Source organism: Xiphophorus maculatus, chromosome 24, assembly GCF_002775205.1.
Source record: "Xiphophorus maculatus strain JP 163 A chromosome 24, X_maculatus-5.0-male, whole genome shotgun sequence".
NCBI lineage: Eukaryota > Metazoa > Chordata > Actinopteri > Cyprinodontiformes > Poeciliidae > Xiphophorus > Xiphophorus maculatus.
In genome coordinates, this window is record NC_036466.1 from 9,244,126 (window position 1) to 9,266,784 (window position 22,659).

The window sequence follows — 22,659 nt, forward strand, 5'->3', positions numbered from 1 at the left end:
CAGGGAGGAATACATTCCCTGGAAGAAGTTCAGAAAGTTCTCCATTAATTTCAAATATTTACAAGAATTAGTTACAAAATGCTGCTTACTTTGAGTTTGAAATAGTCTCACAGCACGTTTTACATTCCCGCTGACTAGACCAATCAAAATGCTCAAAAATGGGTGGCAATCTTTTTTTCTTTCTCTCCCATACCTTTATTAGCTTGTATGTACTTTGTCATATCGATAAGAAAAAAGAAAGCGCAGCAAATGATCAGAGGATATTGCTGCTTTTTAAGTTTTAACTCTGTAACGCTGACTGAAAAAATTAAAAATTAAAAGAATGAATAAATATATTGAACAAAATACAGGCGAATGCTTTAAAAAATCCTTTTAGACGCTGCAAAATACTTGAAACTGTATAAACATCCTGCTCGATCTTTAATTCAATAGCTTAGAAGAAATCTGCTTTAATCTGAATATATTATATTTAATCTGTGGCTTGAAAACTGGTGTTCAAAGATAATATCTGTCTGTACAGCGTCATATCTAAAAAAAACCGGTAGCAATGCAGTAATTGCAAAAAAGGTGGTTCTAAAAAGCATTGACTCATGGTAGCTAAATTTAATTGCACACCACAATTTTCAGATTTTTAAACTAAAATAAATTGTTGTAGCATAACAAAAACCCAACAGATTCAAGTGGTATGGATATTTTTTCCAATATTCATGCTTAACCTACTTGTTGTTGTATTTTAGTTTTCAACCAGTAAAGAAGCAAAAAACATTTTTTTATAATTGTTAATAAGGAAATAAAATATTTTTCTGTAGGACTGTCCTTTGAAGCCAAAAAAAAAGCATCTAAAAGGACACAATCTACTGTCATCTCAATGTAATCTGAGAGAATAACCACACAGCTGCATGATTCTGCATTTCTGTTTGGATCCAACCTCATGTCTAAATAATGTGACCTTTTTTGTGGCTTTGTGTGCTTCTCTACCAGGGAGAACAAACAGGCAATTCAGTGTTACTTTATTTCTTTACTGTTTGCTTCTTTTAGGCAAACAGAGGCAGCTAAATCAGAGTCACAGAGCTGGAGCTCCCTCTATGGGCGACAGGTGACACATGCGCCCTGCTGGACTGCATCCCAGTGACTTCACAGCTTGTCAGCTCTTCTGATAATTAAATCCTGACCTCAGCTGTTTCCTTTTTTTTCTCTCTTACAGTCGCATAAGTGTGAATGTAGAACTGATGTCTCTAATTAACGTTGGAATAATACCCGGTCACTGGATGGCTGCAAATCAGCGGGGCTTTAGGGCAAATTAAAGCTGAATTTTCTCAAAAAATAAATAATCTCAATTGCTACTCACCATCAGACCTTAAGAAATTTTTTAATTTTTAAAATTCAGTTTAAGTCATGAATAGTTCAGTTAAAATGAAGCTGTTAAGAGCTGATGTTGGAACATTCTGTGGCTGTGCCTCTGCTGGATCAAGTAGGTGGAGGGATAACACACTTCCAGCCTTTCTGAGAGCTCAGAAGGGAGGCTTATAGGCAATTCTGAGTGGGCAGGAAGAAGCCTTACAGGTGGGCGCCAAAGTAACTGGGTTTCATTTTACAGAAGTGGCAAAAACAGACAAAAGAGAGTCTTGCACGAGGCTGAGTAGGATGGCTGCTGAATAATGTGCCTCCGGAGGAAAGCAGTAGTGTTTATTCCTGAAGATGATGTGTGTATGTGTGTGTGCAGCGCCTTTTTGCCTATTCAAGCTCCTCTTCTGTGAGCTCTTCCAGTCTGGCCATCAGTCTTGTTTGCATCTGGTTGATGTCAGATGTGTAGATCACCTCCAGCCTGTGACAGAGCAGTTTTACGTCAATATTGGGGAAGGAGAAGAGGTAGCTCAAAATACTTCAAAACAATAAACATCCAACGTTTCTACAAAGCAGACCTTTTTTCCTGAACTGCAATTTCAAATTGAAAAAAAAAATTGTTTTATCACAAAGCCTGCTATCATTTCAATCTCAGACGTTCTAAAGATGAATAAAAGGTTCTGTTTCCTATTTGACAAGATTTAGATGGACATTTTACAGCATCAACCTATGAACAAGATGTCAGAGGAAGAAAGAGGCGGAGTGGATTCGCTGCAGGATGAAACACAAAGAAAAGGTCTGCCTCACTGTTTAGACAGCAGCTAAAGACCTCTGCATATCATCCAGTGAGATGCAGCGGCCAGGAAGCTCTTGTCGAAAGAAAGTCCAGCTACACAATGTGCTCATTCGTTAACTTTATGCTTTGTTTATGCAGAATGCTTCCGCTCCTAAAACCAAATATGTTTTTTTTTTTATTTTAAATGTGGGCCCAACTGTATTTATCGCCCTGAAAAAGGTGTTTCCTTCTTAATGTGAGTTTGTCGACCCTGCTGGACCGAATCTGACTTTGAACTGACCTGGGTATTATCCCTATGGTGTGGTTGCCATTGGAGACAGGAGCTTTCCTCAACGGGAACTCGGCTCTGATCATCTCTGGCGTCAGCTGGATTCCTGGACCTTCACACCTGCACCACAGTCTTACATGAATGACATCACTGGTGGAGGGAGGGCGGTTACCTGGAGGTGGTGTGGTGTGTAAACAATGTTGTGAGGGGCTTACGAGGACTCTGTTAGCTGCAGATGATAATCATCGGGGAGACCAGGGAGAAGAGGAGGAGCAGAGAGGGGAAGGATGTCCATATCATAGTCGATGGACCTGAAGGAGAAACATGCAAATATAAAATAATCCTATGAAAATGGATGTCTAAAATCTCACTCTGTACAGAAGCTGTGGGATTTGCTGTTCTGTCAAACATCAAAACAGCTGTTTTTTGCTGTCTGATTGTGCAACACAAAGACCAGGGGTTCTGCAGGTTTCACTCACTCAAATTTCAAAACTTTTTAAGACCATTACAAATGAAATTTAAGACCTCTATTGAGACAAATGTACAAAAGAAAATTGTATATTAATGTATTTATATATATATATAAAGATATATATATATGTCGTGTGGGTGGACAACAGAAGTGAGCTGGTTGCAAAAACGAACGTCGTCAATTCAACCGCTGATAAATTTGCACTGATGATAGATGCAACAAGCTTGCTAGCTGGAAAAGTCTAGAAAAGAAGTAGAAATAGTTCCAAACACTTACCTAAACATATGACTTTTCAACAAAAATAATATGCTGGTATATTGAAGAACGATGAATATTTAATAGATTTCAGTATAATGATTTTTTTATCAGATGTGACTATGATGAATAAAAGGCTCTACAAAGCAGGCAAGCAACAAAGCTAGCTACATTGAGCTAGATGAATCTGAGTTAGCTTTGCAGCTAGCCAGCAAGCGTATACTAGCACCTTGTTAGCGATAGCTTCAACCACCTCAAATCACAGAACGCAAAGCAGATGTCTGCATGCAACTGAAACTTTTTCCAAACAGAAAAGTCATGAAATTAAATAGTTTTTCCACAACAACATCTAAGATTTACAAGTAATATGTTCAAGGCCAAATAAAATTTTGTGTCACTAATTTTAGGGACATGAATTTAAGACTTTTTAAGGATGGAGGTGCACCCTGAAGAAGGCAAGTTAAAAACACCCAGAACCTTCTTTTTTTTCCTAATCAGCATTGAACTGTTCAATTTGGTACCTAAAGCAAGAGGCTCCGTCATGCTGGATGAACTGTAAATCATTGTTGTTGCTATCTGGAGAACGGTCAGATGAAGGAAGTGTTTGCACAGAATAGCGTGCAAAAGGAGAACATGACAAACCAGAGCCGTGTTTGCTAACACACTACATCAAATATCACTTCCTTTCCGTCTTTTTAGGCTGAAAACTGAATAAATCATTATTTTTCCATGTTAGTCCCCATACAGACTGACCCAGATTCTTTAATAGAGACATTTGAGCTTAAGACGAACAACAGCACTAAAAAAGAGGAATGATTTCATCTCTCCTTCCATCGAGATGATCATTTATAGACTTTAAATAACATGTCTGAAAGTTGAGATTCAACTTCTAGGGTATTAGGCTGTCCTACTCTTCGCTCTCTGACTCTATGAATGTGTTATGAGTAATGGTGGATATATTACAAGCAGACAATCTGACATTCAGCGACCTGGCAGGAGGTAGAATATGTTGGACTCCTCCATTACATATTAATACGGGACAACCGTGATGAGCTGTGTTGTCTGTAATGCAGTTAGTCAGATGATGGAACGGACACCGAAGCTGGGACTGCGAAGAAGGATGTAGAGGATTACAGCCTCTCCAGCGGCATAAACATGAGCGTTAAAACATGTGTGAAACATGACATGTAAGACATCTCATTTCAACAATCGTTAAAATGCTATTAGCTATGAAAATATCTCTATAGTACGCTCATGTAAACAGAGGAAAAGCTCTAAAAGCGGGAAGCTTGTACTGCGTAAACAAAAGATGTAGGACTTCAAGTGGAGCCTTGATTTTTCACGTGAGAAATATGCAATATGTGTTTACTTTTTGTTATGGCTGCCTTCAGTTTTTGGTGCTTGTTTTCAAATCGGAGGACAAGGCAGAACCAGAATAAGTTGATGCTGAGATTACCCAGCATTCTCCAGCTGCTGTCTGGGATTTGCTTATGTCATCTTAAGGTAACAAGGCTTTCTATACCATAACTAACAATTTAAAGCCTTCTCGTTAAAACTGTGACTCAGCACATACCTACGAGGAGAGCCCGTATTGGTGATTGGGACAGACATCTGTTTCATGTTCAAGCCGGTTATTTCCTGTTGGAAGGCAAGAAAAAGAAATGAAACTGAACATTTTAGAAAAAAATAATTTTTTCCTATTCAGATTAGTTGAAAATGGAGATTAGGTCCACAGAAAAGTAAAAAAAGGCCATCAAGACAAACATAATTACTAATTTGTGTTTTTCTATCACATTAAATTCCTATAAAATGTATAGTATTGTTGTAATCTGTGAAAAAATAAAGGAAAAAACAGTACAGATACAATAGGCCTTCGCAGCGCTTTGCTGCTCGGGCCTAATTACCTGGTAATGGAGGAAGTGAGCCTGTGGAGTTGGTGGCATTGAGCCAGATTTGTTGTTCTCACACAGTGCAAACCTACACAAACAGTAATGATGGAATGTAAAAAGCTTTAAGAAAATTGAGAAGGACAATGTAAGTTTGCGAGGTTGTGTTTACTTCGGCAGAGCACAGAGGTGAACCTCCATGTCGCTCTCCAGGTACTTGGGCTGCAGTTTAAAAGCCTGAAGGCCCGGGGTCGGGTTCTAAAACAAAATGTCAGTAAATAAATAATCAGCCAGATGTGCTTCCTGTATGAATGGATGTGAAGCTACGACAAATCCCATCCGTACAAAGATTCTGAGAGGATTTGCATTGAAAGGCCTGATGAGAGCTTCAGGAGGCGTGAAGGAGAGTCCAGCAGTTAGGTTCTAAAACAAAATGTCAGTAAATAAATAATGAGCCAGATGTGCTTCCTGTATGAATGTACAGTATGTGAAGTACCAACAAATCCCATCCGTACAAAGATTTTGAGAGAATTTGCATTGAAAGGCCTGATGAGAGCTTCAAGAGCCGTGAAGGAGAGTCCAGCAGTCTCCTGATCCATCATTCTATCTTCCTCTTCGCCTGGACCCTGCACTTCCTAAAAGGGAGATAAATATGACACAGACTGATGCACATATTGAGTCTGACATACATTTTAATTAAGGTGCGTCGTGGTTACCGGCGCTCCAGCACGAAGATGTCTGGCCAGTGTAGTGGGACAATAGGAGCTAAACGCTTCCCAGGGAGAAGTGGATCGGTAACCCATCAGCTGGTAGTGCTGGGGAACCTGGACAGTATCAATGTTACCATGGTTACATTACTTGAATCTTAGAAAAAGTGAAAGCATTTTTACCTTCACATTGTCTCAAAAAAACAACCCCTTATATTTACTCAAAGACAATCATTTTGTAGATTAGAAGCACAGTAAATCATTCTAGCTGCATGTTGCTTTCAGAACCTCCTGTTATTTCAAGTGCTCCACATGAACGCCGCTTCCTTTAATATCACTTCTTAGATGCACAGTCCTTCAACACATCACATCACTTCCTCATATTATCCACACCTGCAGAAACAATCTATTTCTACATGGTTCTTTATGCTGTTTTTCCTGTGTGTAAAACAAAGCAGCCAACTGACTAAATATAGTCAGTATGAATGTGGTTGGATTTTCTCTGTTTTATAGTATTCTTCTGTTTTCTGCTGTATGTTATTGTTCTGTACGATGTTTTAGTGTTTTCTGAATGTTGAAAATGAGAATTTGTTCTCAATTAACTTTCCCTGGTTAGATAAAGGTTAGGTAAAATACAAAATAAAATAATTTATTATAGGTTTCCAGCTGTTTTTAAGGTCTGACCTTACAACTAACTCTAGAATACTTTTGCATACAGAGGAGTAAAATGGGTCCAGATCTTCATCGTCAGACTTTCTCATGATGAAATAAATAAGTGAATTAAATTCTGCTTTACCTCCTAAAAACATCTCCAACCTCTGACTGGATTGATGTAAAAATGTGTCGAATAGTTCAAATCTAAGCAGGAAGGTTCTACCTAAAATATTCCCCAGCATACCAGACAATTGTTAATGGGTCATTAAATACTAACGTGGGAAGAAAAATTATTTTTGTGAGGGATGAAAAGGTGAAAAGCTGGTAAAGGCCACCTGGAGTCGGTGCGGACATGCTCTCCGCTGGCGTGTCTGGGTTTCCTTCTCAGTGCTCCTGTCTACAGGCATGAATGTTAAGCTAGCTGCTGATGCTAAGATAATGTGAGTGTGGGAGCATATGGATGTCGGTCTCAGTAAAGAACTCACAACCTGACCGATGTGTTCATTGCCTTTTGGCAAATGTCAGCTGGAAAAAAAGGGCTGTGACATAATGCTGCTGTAAAAAATTAATATAGACAGGGTTCCTGCACATACTTCAGATTTCTGGAGTTTTCAAGCATTTTCTATAATCAATGTTGGAAAAAGATAAGCTAATATTTCTGGTCAGGTTTTAAATTTGGATGAATGCATTTATAAAAACATGGAGAAAGGAATACATTTTGAAATTAGGATATTTTTCCATCGCTTACATTTTCTTCCTTATCTACACTTGGAAACAATGCCAGACCATTTCTATCATGTTATTATTGAATTAGAATCCAACACGCTGCTGGTTACATATCCAGTGATATATGAGCGCCAGGTGCTTTAATAGGTACTGACCTGGAGGTTGAAGAAAGAAATTTGTGCTTTCACAGTCACATCGATAGGATCCACAGGCAGAGCCACAAAATTCCTGAGAGCCTTGAAATATCAAGAAGACAAATGGACATTTTTATTCAGCTCAACTCTGAGGTCCAGAATTCTGCAGGGCGTCTGAATCAAAGATTTAATCAAAGCACCAGCAACCAAGCTTCCTCGCTGATTCCATTGTTGGATCAATTTCGTTTCTCACAGGAAGTAATGGATGAAAATTGCCTCATTTCTTCATGTCAAACTGTTTAATTGAAAATGTATTGGGGGAAAAAGAAAAGCCTGTTACATTATGTAGAGTTTAAAGACGTTCTCACCGTGGAATTGTCCTCTTGGGGGGAATATGGGAAAGATGACGTCAACGCATTGTCTAGAGATATGACACTTGCTCTGTCCTTAGCTAAAAAACAAAAAGATTAGCTTTAGATGCAGAATGTCATGCTGAGTTTTTTTTCCTGAGTAGTACAGATAATTCAAACCGTTCTCCATGGAGGGATCCTTCTTTATACTGTCCACCAGTTTCTTTAAAGAGGCCAGTCTGCGCTGCATGCGGCATCGGATCACCACCTGGACGGCAGACGTGAGCCTGTTACCGATTCTCCACAACTTCAAACTTCACGCTGATTCTTAATTATTTTCTGACATTCAAGACTTTTAGCTTCCTTCCTTTTTCCATATCGAGCGCCTAATGAGGTCCGGTGGACTCGGATCAGTTTCATTCTGCAAACTGAAACCTTTGTGAAATTAAAAAGTGGCTCGCTAACAGCAATGAATCCTCTTACTTTCATCGAGTTTTCCTTTCGTTTATTTTATAATTTAGACGCCACATAAAGAGGCCTGCTTATATGCTACAGTAATTAATATAAATAAGAACACTAATGGATCCTGACTGAACCTAAAGACAATTAGAAATTTCCACCTGACTGAGCTGAAAGTGACAGGGCTGCAGGAGGGCTAACCCTCTAATGAGGCACACCGAGAAAATGACATGCTCGTTCATTCAGGTGTGCACATTTAAAACAACTTTTTTTTTTCTTTGTCCAGGCATCAAAATTTACAGAGGGCTATTATCCACTAACAACACCACACAGTCCACTCATGATTTTTGCACATGTACCTTCCGAGCTGCCTGCTGGAAAAGTGTGAGGGTTCTCTGTCTCAGCTCCCAGTAAATGCTGGTGTACAACTGGAAGACCGGTACTTTGTCTCGACCCTGGAAAGGATTGGGAAAACTTTACTAGAAGAACAGCTAAAGGACTCGGCCTGATTGCTCACAGAGAAAAATTATGAATATCATGGAATGGACAAATAGAGATGCACCGATCACATAACGATATCTATATTGGTCATGATGTTGAAAAAAAAATCTATTCAGTCTAATTCTATGCTTTGTGCTCTTATGCTTTATGTATTTATTTCACATTATATTTAGAATTCCTAATTGCACTTTCTGAACCATTTTAAATGTTTGAGCAACTTTGTGAAGTTTTTGGTGTATTTAAGTGTGCTGTACTGGTGCAGAGTTATCAAATAAATGCATTATTCAGTACATTTATGTCTGTGTTTAAGAAAAGAAATGTTTTAAGTGATTCAGTGATGTTTTTCAGCATCGAATCGGAATTGGCCGATACGAAGCTTCAGATATCTGTATCTGCAGTGAAAAAAGTGGATTGACGCATCTTTATAAACAACCAGGTTATTCCCCCACTAACAGATTTGCTTGTTTTCAGTTGTTCTAATCTTTCACTTTAAAATGTTTAATTTTAACATAATAAACAAAGAGAGACATGAAATTAGCAACTGAGTCTAAAGGATGACCTGTTTGTCATCTCGAAGCATCCGCTTAGTCGATAGTTGGGTCTGCCTGGGAGCGAAGTCTTCATCTTGCCTCTCATCTTTTTTTTTTACCTTTAACACAATCAGCACATGATTACTATTAGCATTCCTTCTATGAAATTACAAATAAAGTGTAATAAACTGTTTAGACTACAAATTACTTCCTCTTGTCCACACACATCGTCTGATTCTGTCTGATTTAAAAGAAAAGTGTAGGAATTGTTTAAATAAAATGTGAGTTTTAGCATATATCAAATAAAGAAGATGTTTCTGTTGTTTTACACAACATTTCAGAGTTGCAAAAGAACTTAAAAGAAAGGATTTCAACATGTTTCGCCGCTGTATCAAGCCTGAAATCTTTTGGCTGAAGGAGAAATGTCCTCCCTGTCACAGGAAATAAGACAGCCTAATTTAGTGATTTAATATTCCCAGGTGGTAAAACTCTTCCTGGAAAATTACAAAACTGTAAGTCTGCATAAATGTTTGTGTTCTGGCCTTTAATCAGCATTTCATTCCTCCCATAAAAACAAGAGTTCCCATAAAATATAGAAGTAACGCGCTGTGATACGAGGCTGTAAAACAGACAACACTCCCTGTGCGTGTGTGTGTGTGTGTGTGTGTGGATTACAGCATCAGCGACGAGATGAGAAAGGAAGGGCTGTTAAGCTTCAACTGTACACAAACTCGTATTTCAAAACTGAACTTTCTTTGGCCGACCTTGCCTTGTTTCTATGGTTACTAAATAAAATCAATCACTTAAAAGCAGAAGCATTTTTTGTTATGATAAAGAGTGTATTCAACAGAGAAAAACATTCAAAGCATAAAGATTAAATGGACTTTTAATGGGAGTCGAGAAATGATTAAATGTCAACAAATCTGAAAGATAGTAATTTACACAAAACTGAAACAAAATGGATTTAAATTATTATTTTGACATTTTAATTCAAGATCATTCATATATCAAACTTATTGGTATTATTTGGTGCCACTAAATATACCCAACCGACTTGAAGGGGTCATTGCAAAAAATGTGATCATACAGGGCAACAGAAAACAATTCATGCCACACTTTTCAGATTTTTGGGGGTTAAAAATATTGAAAATTATGAATTCTTTTCCTTCGGCTTCCTAAGAAGACCAAGAGCAAACCAATGTGAAATCATACCAAAAGAACGGCTGTGATTACAGTAAAGGAGTTGTTGCTGTCACAGTGAGACAAAGACCCTAAACATCCAGATATGATGTGTCAAAAATGCGCTAGTTAAAGTTCAGACCTAATTTCATTAAAAATCAAACTTGAGAGTTGTTGTTTTCAAATCTATGTATCATTTTACTTCTATCTTCTTCTACAATGATACACAGGTCTCTCACATAAAATCCCTATAAATAATTTAAAATTTGTGGTACTGACATGACAAAATGTAAAAAAGTTCAATTCTATAAATAATTAGTGTACTTTCTCACCCATTTACAGGGTTTGTGTGTTTCTCTCAGTTACTGCTGAAACTCACCATGTATTCCTGCAGAGCTGTCTCTCTCTCCTCCAGTATCTGCTGCTGCCTTTTCTTCGACACCGACTCCACACCTAGATAAACTTGGCTGAGTGCAACCCACAGAAGAAATGACCACATATGGAGGTAAAAATACAAACAACAGTGTGGAGAAATGCGCATATGTAGAGATTTTTTGAAACCCTTTTACAGCATCTTAGTTCTGTTGAAGTTTATTAAGAAAGACCTCACAAACCCAGCAAATCGACACTGAGCATTTAAGATGAAATCCAATTTTTGAGTTTTACCTACCTTTTGATATACTTGTATTGCTCCTCCTCGGTAGCCTGCTGAACCTTTTTCATGAAGAGAGCCTCTTTCATCTGACTGTTTATATTTCCTTTCGTACTGCCGCAGGAAAAGGCTGAAGTAGCGTGGGCGCCAAGGACATAAAGCAAGAAACATCGGTTACAGTTTAATGGACGTAAATTGAGTTATAAGAGACAGAACAATTGTTTAAAGGGTCACAGCCCTGTCAGGTTTAGGAGTAAAATCATTGGGGTTGCAGTTTAGGTCTTTTGAATCGGGTTTACTCGTGTCTTTGATGAGAATTTTCGCCACCCCTCCAGGGCTACAGACATCCATGGAAGATGGTTGGGGAACATCCGCCTCATCTTTTACTGCCTAGAGAAAATAAATTACACAACAAAAAAAAGAAAAAAAAAAAAACAGCTCAAAAAATAACATTAAATAAAAGAAATAGGCACCTTTAATTTGTCAGCCTCCTTGACTGAGGTCTGCTTGCTTTTACGTCCAGAAGGTGGTGGCGTAGGACGACCTCCGTGTTCTATGGCTCCAAATCTGACATGTGGTTGTCTATCAAAAATATAAATTACAAAAAAAATTTTTTATCTGGAGTTGAAAGGTTTGAATAATAAAAATGAGTAAGGCTACAGAGATTAGATGAGAACAAACAACTTTGTTTGTCTCTTGTTAGAGTATCAATTTTCACAGATCTTTACAACTTAAATGTGTTTTGCATTTTTATTGAGTTTTCAGTCCATTTTTGGTTCATAAATACAAACACTCACTTTAAATTTACAGATGCTATTTTTACTTTTATAAGTTATAAAAACTATTAATGCCAGCTGTTCAACCAGGTCAAACAAGTGCAAACAGAGCAGAAAATCTCAAATTAAACAAATATTAATAACTGAATGTGTGAATTTTAGCAGCTGTCTACTATTTTGACAAACTGAGTTGGAAAAAAAATCAATAAATTCAAACTACCCAATTCAATCCGAGTTGCATAATCAGTCCAGAGTGACAAAATATTCAGATAAATAATTAAACATGGAGCTGCATCACATCAGAAGAACACTGGATGATTTATTGTCTCTAAATATTGCAATGTCGATACTGATTATGATTAATTCACATCTTCCTGGCTTATTCTGTATTTTCCTTTATGAAACAACTTCTGATAAAGTATTATAATCCAACAGCCTCCTTGAAAAACTGATCGCAGATTTATTACAGTGTCAGCAGAGCGTAGTACGAGCCTGATTATATTAATGCAAAATGCAGAACTGAATCACGGTGATTAAAATATGACTGGATAATCTTTAGTTTGTTGTAAAAACATCTTTATCCATGTCAGACAAGTCAGTCTGGGGAAACACCAAACAAGCAGAATCAAACATTGATTCAGTCTAGAGGTCTAGATATTTATTTTTTTGGTATTTCCCATGAACACATCTTATCTATCATTTGGTTCCACTGTGGGAAACAACAAACAGAGAGAGAGAGCGAGAGTGTGTGTTTTTTATGCTAAACATCCATTAAGAAGTATTATCTATTCTGATATCACTGCAGCAGCTAGCACGCTTTTTTTTTCTTTCTCCCCATGAATTATTAACTTTTGGGGGAGATAACAGCAGACAGTGCGGCGAAAGAAGCTACTGCTGTGTGATGGATGGCACCATCATTCTCATGGGAGCAGAATTAAACATTAGGTTTTTTATACCAGCTGGAAAAATAAATGGGATGCTCTAATCAGGCACACAAAGCCATTTATGGAGAATCCGTGTTTTTGCCTCAGACTTGTCTTATTGGCAATTTGCTCGGAAAACCTTGGAACGTTTTTATAGTTTCATAAGAACAACAGAAAAGAAAGAAACTATTTTAACTATTTATGTGGGACATCCAATACTCATGACCACGAGTTTACGCAAACACACACACAGAGAAGAAAGACACTACAGCATAAACTAAAAGTTCAACCTCATTATTTCTCAGTGTTTACATGCCAATATTTTGTTGAGAAGTTTGAGATTCTTAACTAAGCAACTTGTTTCATGATCTTTTGGAATGGGCGCTGTACGTATGCATCGTTTTTGGTTGCTTTACCTGAGAGGTAAATTGGGCCTGGAGAACCCGGTGATGGTGCACAAGTAGGGCTTGGTGTTGAAATGTGCGACGACCAGCTGGAAGGTGAACTGGGACGTCTCATACTGGAGAGGACAGAACGTCACGGTCATCAGAACTTTCCCATTGGCTGGTATCACACCTGCAAAATAGGATTTGCACATGATCTGAGGCTAACGTCACTGACTTTATGAAGATACTGACTGTTTTAGCTAAATGCTATGTGCTAGCATTTCCGGTTAAAGTAAAACAGATTTATTTGAAGGTTGTTTAGTGCTAAACATATATATATAGATAGATAGATATAGATATATATATTTCACTTTTACGAACTAGAGATTTGTTTACAGACATTGGAGTCTGAAAAATCTCTCAAACATTCTCTCTTATTCTTTCTCTTTTTATTATTTAGTCTCTTTCTCTTTAATCTCAAGGAGAAAGAGAAAAAGGTTATGTGTTTATTATACAATGTATGCATCAAATACATTCACCACTCTGTACTTTTGCAGTTTTGGTCTTTTTTAGACACAAACAGGATTATTTGTATTCGCCGTGCATTATCTAGTGCCAGCCTTCAGGGCTTTTTGTACCCAATATGAAAGCTAATAATTTCAAGTTATTTTCTGTAATATCTTCATATTATTTAATAATGTGGTTATTTGACTCACTTAAATAAAATCTCCCAGCCGGAGAAAACTCATATTTTGGTTTGATCAATTAAAATGAGCTGGCACAAACACGGATCGGAACTACAATTAATGCAAATAGGGTATAATATCAAATCTTTTTGTGAGATTCAAGAATGTTTATGAATTTTTCACTCCATAACTCATCAAAAATACTGAATTTCCAATGGAAGTAACTTGGTTTAATATAGTTATAGTCATGGAAATAAAACGGATGTGGACTTGGATAAAATTGTAACGTATTTTACATATTTGTTAGTTTAATCAGCTACTCTAGATTTCCTTTAGTCAGTTTGTGTTGATGCATGTGTCCTGTTTGTTTCTGTTTTGCTCTGTATTGACCTGGCAACATGTCCAGGGTGTACCTGCAATGCTTAAGTGGATTTAGAAAATGATAAAGAGAGATTCCTGCTTTAAAGTCAGTTTTTATCATGCTAGCTTCCTGCCTTCCATCTATTTAGGGAATAGAAGAAGATGGTGAAAACTGAACCATAATATCAACCTGCTACTATTGTGGTGAATGTGTGTTTTCATGCGGTGCTGTTATTTGAATAAGGAGAAAAGAGGGAGCCCATATCGGCACATCCAAACAAAAAACAGAAACTCATTTGTATCTTTCTTCTTCTCGTTCCAACAGTTAAGCCAGCTGTAATCCGGATCCCAAGTGCTTTTTCCGCCATCTGTTGTGATGCTTTCCAGACAACCGAATGCTGCTGTGTGGCAGCGCGTGGAAACTAGACGGACCCTTCAAGTCCTGCAAAGGCTTATATAATACACAACACATGGCTCTGAAGATTGGGGAAAGCAATGAAAGCACTTGCTTTGTCTAGTGGGTGGATTCTAAATCTGGAGGGCTAAAAGTAAGTTAAAGTTAAATATAAACTTTCATTATTATTCACATTATAACCACAAACTCCAATGTGTTTTGTTGGGGGTTTTTTTTGGACAGATCAGCATAAGATAAGAAGAGTGATAGTTTTCTTTCACAAATAATTAAAAGTGTGGTGTTTGTATGTTTTTATTCTTTCCTATTGATCATCTTTGAGATCAAATTAAACAATTTTACACATCTTTACCTGTGAGGGGGTGAATGGAGTAGGCATCATGTGGCTGAATAACATACACCTGAAACTCAAAGTCAACTGGACAGCTGCAACTCAGGGGAATTACATGACGAACACTGGAGACAGGGAAGAAGAAAAAGAAGATTTTATTCATCTACGACTTGAAACCAACGGGTTGAATGGAGGCAAGGTCGGCTGCATTGAAGAATGCAAAGCGACAGGTAGGAGTCTGGGCAGATGGAAGGTCAAAAAAAACATTCCACACACACCTTTGTCCGAGCGGTATGGCAGAGAAGTCGATGTGAGTGGGGATGTGTAGGTCATTGATGACAGGGTAAGCATGGACTGGAATGAACAGGTTCTCTTCATCCTTAAAAGGAGAGGTGTTGGAAAACATTGAGGTAAAAGAAGTATGAAGGGTGACCTTAATGAGACGCTAACCTTGCAGTGAACACGGATGCAGTCGCTGAAGTAATGCCAATCCTCTGGGCAGAACGCAACATTCACAGTGTAGGCCAGGCCGGGGATGAGCCGATCCTTTGCACACACAAGGAGGTGAGCGTCAACACCGACTGGACTCATGAACAAGTGATTCAGGGTAGATTCAGGTCAAAGATACCTTTTTGGTGTAAGTTGTCTGGAAGTGCTTCGTTAGAGTTGGAATTATGTGAATATTCACCGGTGCATTTGAAATGTTGATTAGATTCTAATGGAGAAAAAGAGCTTTCATCAAGTCCTGAGGACCGTTTGAGCTTCACCAACATCTTCATCACACAAATCGGGTTTTGAGTCTGGACCAGAGTTATCCTCACCACGGTCTTGGTGTAACTCTTCCCAAGCTCAAAGCCGCTGAAGTGAAGCTCAGCGGGGTCTGCTTCGATGTGACTGTTACTTTTCAGCCTGGCGTAGATTTCTTAAGGAGAAAATGAAGATATGTTGAGAAAATCGAATAATTAAAGCAGCTTATCAGAGGCACAATGTTGATGCACGTACTTGAATCCAGCAGATGATTTGGGAGGGCTTTGCTCCTGGTCTCCTCCACCAGCTGGCTCAGGGGCAGAGACGTCCCTTTCCTCTGGGGCTCCGATAGCGTCTGCGGGACAGGCGTGGCCACCTCCATCCTGGAGAAAGGTCAGCTCTGGATCCTCATGAGAGGGATGGCAGAAGGCTGGAGGGGAGTCAAGGAGACTGCTGTGTGTTGAGAAATAATAATACTGGTAAACCTAGAAATAAGCGATGAGATGGAAGACAGGACAAGGCAGTATTTATTCACACAGGATCAAATTCATTAGTACTACTATTACTTTTGTTGTTGCATGTTTTCTATGTTTTAGGAAAGACAATTCAGGCTTATTTCTATAGAAGTCAAAATCCACTGATGGGAAGGAAGGAAAAAAGGTTGGAAAGGTGAGAGGATGGAAGGAAGAAAAGATGGGAGGAAGGCAAAGTGAGTTGAAGAAATAAAGGAAGGAGAAAGGAAATGAGGTAGAAAGATGGAAGGAGGAACAAACAGGGGTAAGAAAGAAAAAAAGGAAGGAGGAAGGAGGAAAGATGTTAAGTGGAGGAAATGAGGGACAAAAAAGAGTAGGAAGGGAAATTATAGAAGGAAGAAAATGAAAGTAACAAGAAAGAAAAATAGGAGGGAAAGATAGGAAACACGAAGCAAACGACAAAAAGGAAACAAGCGATAAGAAATAAACAAAGCAAGGAGGAAAAGAGGAATGAGGGACAGATTGGTGAATGGAAACATTAATAAACTGAAGCAACTTAAAAGAAAGAATTGGAGAAAGTGTTTAATACTTATTCCGACCTGAGTTCAAACTTTCTGACTGCGTATTAACTCTGGTGGCAAAGTAAAAACAAAAATCACGCACTGACACGGAGTTTAGCTGCGACAAATTTAGATAATTAGCTTACTTAAATTCGCGTTAATGTAAACAAAAGTTATTTCGAGCACAAAACGTTTAATGATACTATTAAACTTCGCCATATTTCATGAATTGTCCTACCAGAGAAGAGACGTCTAAACATATTTATCCCTCATTGTTTGTGAAACGGAACGCAACAGACGCCTACGTTACCATGGTGACTTGCAAGGGGCGAGCACGTTCAGTTAAATTCCGTCAACTCACAAAACTCAGACCGGAAATACTTCCTTTGGGTTTCCAAATAAAAGTCAAAACATACACGCAAGCGTGTTTTTCGGTTTTTTCATGAACTTAAATTAAAAAAAAAACTTCACAGATAAACTAAAACGTATATCTGAATATGTCTATTCAGTAAAAACACCGAGAATGCCGTACATTTATCCATGCAACAACCTTATAATTTTATTTTGAAATTTAATGGAGCAACTGTAATGTCAGCGCTCCTCACTTTGTCCTGCCTAGAACACTATTATGTTAGATTTAAAAGTCTCATATATGAGCTGCATAGCAGCAGGGATGTTGCTTTTTGTTCAGATCACCTATGCAGCTTGGAGCTTGGACGCAGATGGGCAACCTCGCGGGAAGAGTGAACATGATGAAGAAAGTTGGACTGATCGGACTGCTGCTTTTACACCAGGTAAAGAGAAGGACACCTGCTTTATTCCAATGCCTGAGAATAAAAAAATCCAATAGTATTTTATTTTACAGGCTAGATCGTCACCAGGTTGCAATCCTCATGTCGATCCTATGAAAGAGGAAGAAAAGTGCATGAACGATCTAATATTGTTCATGGAACAAAAAGCAAAAGGTAAATCAATACAGTTTTTAATTTTGTTAATTTTTTTTCTTTTTTCACGTTCGCATTTTTTGACAAAAAGCGATCTCCTTTTCAAATTTGCATTTTACACTAAAATGAGTCAAATGTTTGAGAATTTTTAGGCTTTACAGAAATGTCACGTTATGTTTTAGTGACAGCTGGTGGTCATATAACAACATGCATAAAAATATGATTTTAGGGGCAACTTTAATCTTAACTTAGACCATTAACTCATTTTTTGCATGTATCAATTTTTCTTAGCTGCTTTACCGCTGCAAATAAACAAAAAACTTGTCGTTCTTGTTTTACGTGTGTAGTAAACAGCAGTGTGTATTGTAAGGGAATGTGGGAAGACATGCACTGCTGGCCACCGGCCTCTCTGGGGGAAACAGTCTCTCTGCCATGCCTGGATATCTTTGGGCGTGTTTCAAAAGGTGAGAAGCAAGGACGATGACGCACATTTAGAAACTGTAAGCCATTACCTGCACCTCATCCCACTGGTTAATTATTTCCATAAAAAACTAATTTGTCTTCGGATGGGACAGAGTTTCTTCTTCCCCTTACCGTCTCTATCCAAACAACTATGTGAAGCTTGTGTACACAAAAGACTGGGTAACATGTAAGAGTGCTGCGTGTTAAAGGGATAATAAATTATCTAAACAGCAAACGAAAGTGATAGATTAATATCCTTATCACTTTCACCTACGTTCAATATTCTGAATAAAGATACAATGAACACCATTTATCTTTTGTCAGTCATTTCTTGCATGCAGGTATTTCTGCAGGGCTGCAGTCAAAAGAAGGCAGGAAGGAGTGATTTTATTGGTACTTTGCAGGTGAAGTGCATCGCAACTGCACCAGCAATGGATGGACGGATCTTCTCTCCCTACATGAGGATGCATGTAGCTACGCTTTCAATGACTCCCTTAAATATCTAGAACACGTAAGTAGATTTCAATTTTGTAAAATAAAAAAAGACATTATTTCATACAATGCCCCTCCAAACAACCCTTATTTTCCTGCTCAAAGTTCTTCTGTTTTCATGTTTTCCAACTTATAAACATCAACATGCATCTCCCATGACAACAGGGAAACAGAAAGTAATGAAATAAAAAAAATCAATACTATAATAAACTTGCTAAGAAACTTTGTTATATGCTTGAGATATTCAGATGAGTTTTTCTATATATTTCTAGGAAGATGTTATAAGTGTTTAAAACTAATTTCTCTTCTCAGTTCTCAGCTTCCCATTGGTATTTCTCCTATGTGAAGACCATGTACACCATCGGATACACACTCTCCCTTATCACTCTTGCCATCGCTATCACCATCTTCTGCTTCTTTAGGTGAGAAATATATATATTTTTTCTTCCTATTGTCCTTCCATCAACCACAAACCGCTCTTGAAACCCTGCAATGCCTTACCTCTGGTCTGTTTATCATCATTGGGTGAAGCACAACCGAGTCCGCCTCTAAAGCAGAGTTGATATATTCTGCAGGAAGCTGCACTGTACCAGGAACTACATCCATATCCAGTTGTTTGTCTCTTTCATCCTGAGAGCCATCTTCATCTTTATCAGGGACAGTCTCCTTTTTACAGATTCAGAGCTCTACGACTGCGACAGCTCCACTGTAAGGACGAAAGGCGATAATTTTAAATAAGAAAGAAAGAATTTCTTGCCACTGAAATGAGTTGGTCTCTCCTGACAATTCTCTGCAGGTGGCTTGTAAGATTGTGTTGATGTTCTGCAACTACTTCATCCTTGCCAACTACAGCTGGCTGCTGGTGGAGGGTCACTTCCTGTTCACGCTGGTGAGCCGATCCTTCTTCTCGTTGAAGAAACACCTCGCCTGGTCCATCTTCCTGAGCTGGGGTACTGCAATATATCTCACAGTTTTGGCTTTGTTTTACCTATAAACACAGGCATAAAGCTCAATGCTGTCTCTGAAATACTGCATTCCTAAATGTCTTACAGGCGTACCATTTATTATTATTGTCTGCTGGGGATGTGCTAAGTATTTTTATGAAGATGAAGGGTAAGAAACTAAAATATTCATCAAACATCTACTTAATTTTAGATTTCTAAATGTCAGAAATTATAATTATTTCTTATTTCTTGGGTACAGATGTTGGGAAAGAAGGAGACATGAATGGATTTGGTGGATACTCCGTGTGCCAGTTCTTCTCTCCATATGTGTAAAATATTTGTTGTTTTAGAAAATACTTCTGTAAATAAAATGTGTCATTTTTAAGTACATGTAGCTATATCGCAGCGCTAATTGGCTGTGCTAATTAAATCAATGGCTAACTGGCTTAGCTTAGGAACCAAAGCAGTTCTTGGCCTAGTTACGTTCAAAGACTAAACATGCAGCCAAACCTAGCCTCTGAAGTACAAACCAAACTATTTAAAATACATTTTTCATATTATTAAGGGGATTATTATTGTAGTCTATACAGCTACCCTAAAAGACAGGTAGATGTCAAACATTAAATCTGAATTTTTCAAATATTTTTTTTTCTTCTACTTATTTTAGGTGAATCTTGTCTTTTTCTTGGGTATTTTGAGGATACTGATCAGCAAACTCAGAATGTCTGACGCACACCGGAGCGAATTCAGTCAGTATATGTGAGTCTTTTCACTATATTATATCCATGCCTTGTAATCGTATTTTATGTGATAGAAAAAAATCTGATCATGGTGAATTGCTCTTAACTTTTGCATTGGTAACTGGAAGGTGGATAAATACCAATCTATTTTTATTCTGGTGAGTGGGGAGTGCTGCATATTTATATTTGGAAGTAAAGATTTTCCAATACAACATGGCTGGTTGTAAAAAGTCAGAAAGACTTCCTGACAACTTAAGCCAGAAAAACGTTTTACTGAAGAAACTGTTGTTGTTTTTTTTCTTTAACAGGAAGCTAATTAAGTCCACATTTTTCCTGGTGGCTCTGTTTGGTCTCCACTGCATTCTTTTTGTTTTCTTACCCGTCAACGTCAGCAACTCTGTATTTAAGATCTGGACGTTTGCAGAGCTGGCGCTGTCATCCACACAGGTATGTTTTGCTCACATCATTCAAGTCCCATTTATACCACACCTAAGAATAAAGAAATGACTCAAGCAGAACCTTACTGTTAACATGAAGTGAGCAAAATTATTTTAAAAAGCAGCACAAGATGTTGCTGCCAGGAGTTGGGCGTGACTTTTCATACTGGGCCTGAATAGTTTATGCCCGTTGCATTTAAAACAAACAAAACAAATCTAATTGGGGCCAAATATTTTTCACAGTGCTGTTAAATCCCATAATCTCAATGTGTAATCCTTCTGGTCTTGCATCTCCCAGGGATTTGTGGTTGCTGTTCTCTACTGCTTCATGAATGGAGAGGTAAAATCTAAACTGTCAGATACAACGTGAACCTTGTGAAGCATGGACCCAACCGGGCAGCGTTGTTGTATGTTTCAGGTGCAGCAGGAGTTTAAGAGGCGGTGGAAAAGATGGAAGCTCACCCGGCACCTGCCCAGTCGGAGTCGGCAGCATCACGGCTCCATCAGCCAGATCGGATCACCTCACACACAGGTCTCCCTGCTGCCCTCTTCTCCTACCAGTCTTACGAACACTGGATTCCCTGCAGACACTCTGGAGATGTGAGCATAACATTGTGTAAGAACTTTTCCAGTAATCCCAAAGAAGACGGAGAAGTTAAGAGCTGCTCTTCTACGGGACTAATTTGATTGAAAATGAAAATTTGTTTGCTTGTTAAGGCTTGACTGGACCAGGGAAGATCCCAAAAACATCTTTAATCTACATTGCAAACATTTTCAGAAGAATAAAAGGTGTTCTATACAGCAAATGCACTCATTGTGATGAGAAAGCATAACTCATTTAAATTGTAATGTTTTGACTATTTTGTCCATGTCTTTTTATTTAAAGGATATCCTTAGTTTGTAGCTAACCTTTTCCATTTCAGCTTCGTATTACTTATATAATGACATTTCAGATCATTTCAGAGCTTAATGAAGGCCAGAAGGTCGTTCATACACACACAAAAAACAAACTGGTGGTGGAACAGCTGTAGTGATATTATGCTACAATAGATTAACCTTTACATTTGTTGGTAGCTTACATATAAACAAAAAGGGCAACAGCAGACAGACAATTTTGTGAAAACACTCTTTGTTTTAATTAAAACATCTAATAAACAGTTGAAAGGATGGTTTGTTTAGATTAGACCAAAATCTGGCAGAGATATTAAACATTACCTGGAAAAAGCCCTTGAGGTTAATGGCCAAATTGCAGGTGTGTGTACAATAAACAGTACATTCAGTTTATGACAGAGAAGAGATAGAATATGACGTCTGAGCGCTGCAGTTTTCCATCAGGACCCCATCAAAGGCTGCCCTAAAAGAAATTAAACCATATTTTCCATAACCAAAGAGTTCATGAATCTTAAATCCTTAAACATGACAATTTGGAACCCTCACCTTTATGCCAAACAACAAACCAAAAAAATGTTTCACATTTAAAAAGATTATTTAAATTATCGATCATGTTTTAAATAATCTGTAAACAATGTGAAATGGAACACCCTTATTTTGGTCCTAGATCGTATAATTAAAAGTTTCCAGACATTAAAATCCCTACAAAGATAGTAAATTTCACAATATAAAAAAGACATAAAACCTGACACATTGACACATACATTACATAATTATCACTGACTGCTTGTAAAGAAAAAATATATATTAAAGATCCAAAACATTTCAGTCTTTCTGCACAACATTGCTTTTATATGCCTACATAACTCACTTAGGTGACTTAAGAAAAAAATCTTTGAGACTTTTATTTGAAAACATAACAGGATTGAGGTAAATATTTAGCAAAATACTGTACACAGGTACATCTCAATAAATTGGAATGTACGGTAATCAAATATGTGGATGATAGTTTGTATATTTTATAGATTCCTTATAGAACGCTATCAGATTTTCTTGTTAATGAAGCTGGCTATTCAGAGTGCTGTACCAAGTATATAAACGGAAAATTGGGTGGAAGAAAAAAAGTTTGGCAGTGGTACACTGGTAAATTCATGTTTTACTCGACAGTTGAGGTAGCAGACT

The 22,659-nt window shown here is 37.9% G+C and overlaps 2 protein-coding genes across 3 annotated transcripts; one reads left to right on the forward strand and one right to left on the reverse strand.

Annotated features, from left to right (window-relative positions):
* Positions 1-869: 869 nt before the first annotated feature.
* On the reverse strand, positions 870-16,825 carry cfap221 (cilia and flagella associated protein 221). Its single transcript, XM_023329309.1, has 26 exons — positions 16,806-16,825; positions 15,790-16,019; positions 15,609-15,709; positions 15,416-15,502; positions 15,238-15,333; positions 15,066-15,166; positions 14,809-14,912; positions 13,029-13,188; positions 11,387-11,495; positions 11,213-11,303; positions 10,932-11,043; positions 10,641-10,728; positions 9,112-9,201; positions 8,411-8,506; positions 7,773-7,860; positions 7,611-7,693; positions 7,264-7,344; positions 5,738-5,845; positions 5,537-5,656; positions 5,367-5,444; positions 5,194-5,279; positions 5,040-5,112; positions 4,709-4,773; positions 2,624-2,719; positions 2,421-2,528; positions 870-1,825 (listed from the first exon to the last, which is right to left on the reverse strand). The coding sequence occupies exons 2-26, from the start codon at positions 15,914-15,916 to the stop codon at positions 1,735-1,737; spliced, it is 2,439 nt and encodes an 812-aa protein (XP_023185077.1). The 5' UTR covers positions 15,917-16,019; positions 16,806-16,825; the 3' UTR covers positions 870-1,734.
* Positions 16,826-17,236: 411 nt separating this feature from the next.
* Positions 17,237-22,590, forward strand: LOC102228151 (secretin receptor-like). 2 transcript variants are annotated; one of them, XM_014474055.2, is made up of 13 exons: positions 17,237-17,361; positions 17,433-17,532; positions 17,859-17,975; positions 18,378-18,484; positions 18,778-18,887; positions 19,041-19,173; positions 19,262-19,415; positions 19,518-19,578; positions 19,669-19,738; positions 20,077-20,168; positions 20,458-20,596; positions 20,885-20,926; positions 21,005-22,590. In XM_014474055.2, the coding sequence occupies exons 1-13, from the start codon at positions 17,266-17,268 to the stop codon at positions 21,188-21,190; spliced, it is 1,407 nt and encodes a 468-aa protein (XP_014329541.2). In that variant the 5' UTR covers positions 17,237-17,265; the 3' UTR covers positions 21,191-22,590. The 2 variants fall into 2 exon arrangements, with proteins under 2 accessions (XP_014329541.2, XP_023185413.1); XM_023329645.1 differs by lacking the exon at positions 19,041-19,173 and having other exon boundaries at positions 19,318-19,415.
* Positions 22,591-22,659: the final 69 nt, after the last annotated feature.

What these genes read in the sequence shown, in the direction of transcription:
- LOC102228151 (XM_014474055.2), top strand. Translation starts at nt 17,266, where the DNA reads ATGCAGCTTGGAGCTTGGACGCAGATGGGCAACCTCGCGGGAAGAGTG. An exon ending in CATGGAACAAAAAGCAAAAG is followed by an intron (nt 17,533 to 17,858) that starts GTAAATCAATAC and finishes TTACGTGTGTAG; the next exon opens with TAAACAGCAGTGTGTATTGT. An exon ending in TGGCGCTGTCATCCACACAG is followed by an intron (nt 20,597 to 20,884) that starts GTATGTTTTGCT and finishes TGCATCTCCCAG; the next exon opens with GGATTTGTGGTTGCTGTTCT.
- cfap221 (XM_023329309.1), bottom strand. Translation starts at nt 15,916, where the DNA reads ATGGAGGTGGCCACGCCTGTCCCGCAGACGCTATCGGAGCCCCAGAGG. An exon ending in AGAGTTACACCAAGACCGTG is followed by an intron (nt 15,503 to 15,608) that starts GTGAGGATAACT and finishes TTTCTCCATTAG; the next exon opens with AATCTAATCAACATTTCAAA. An exon ending in CACCTCTGTGCTCTGCCGAA is followed by an intron (nt 5,113 to 5,193) that starts GTAAACACAACC and finishes CTGTTTGTGTAG; the next exon opens with GTTTGCACTGTGTGAGAACA.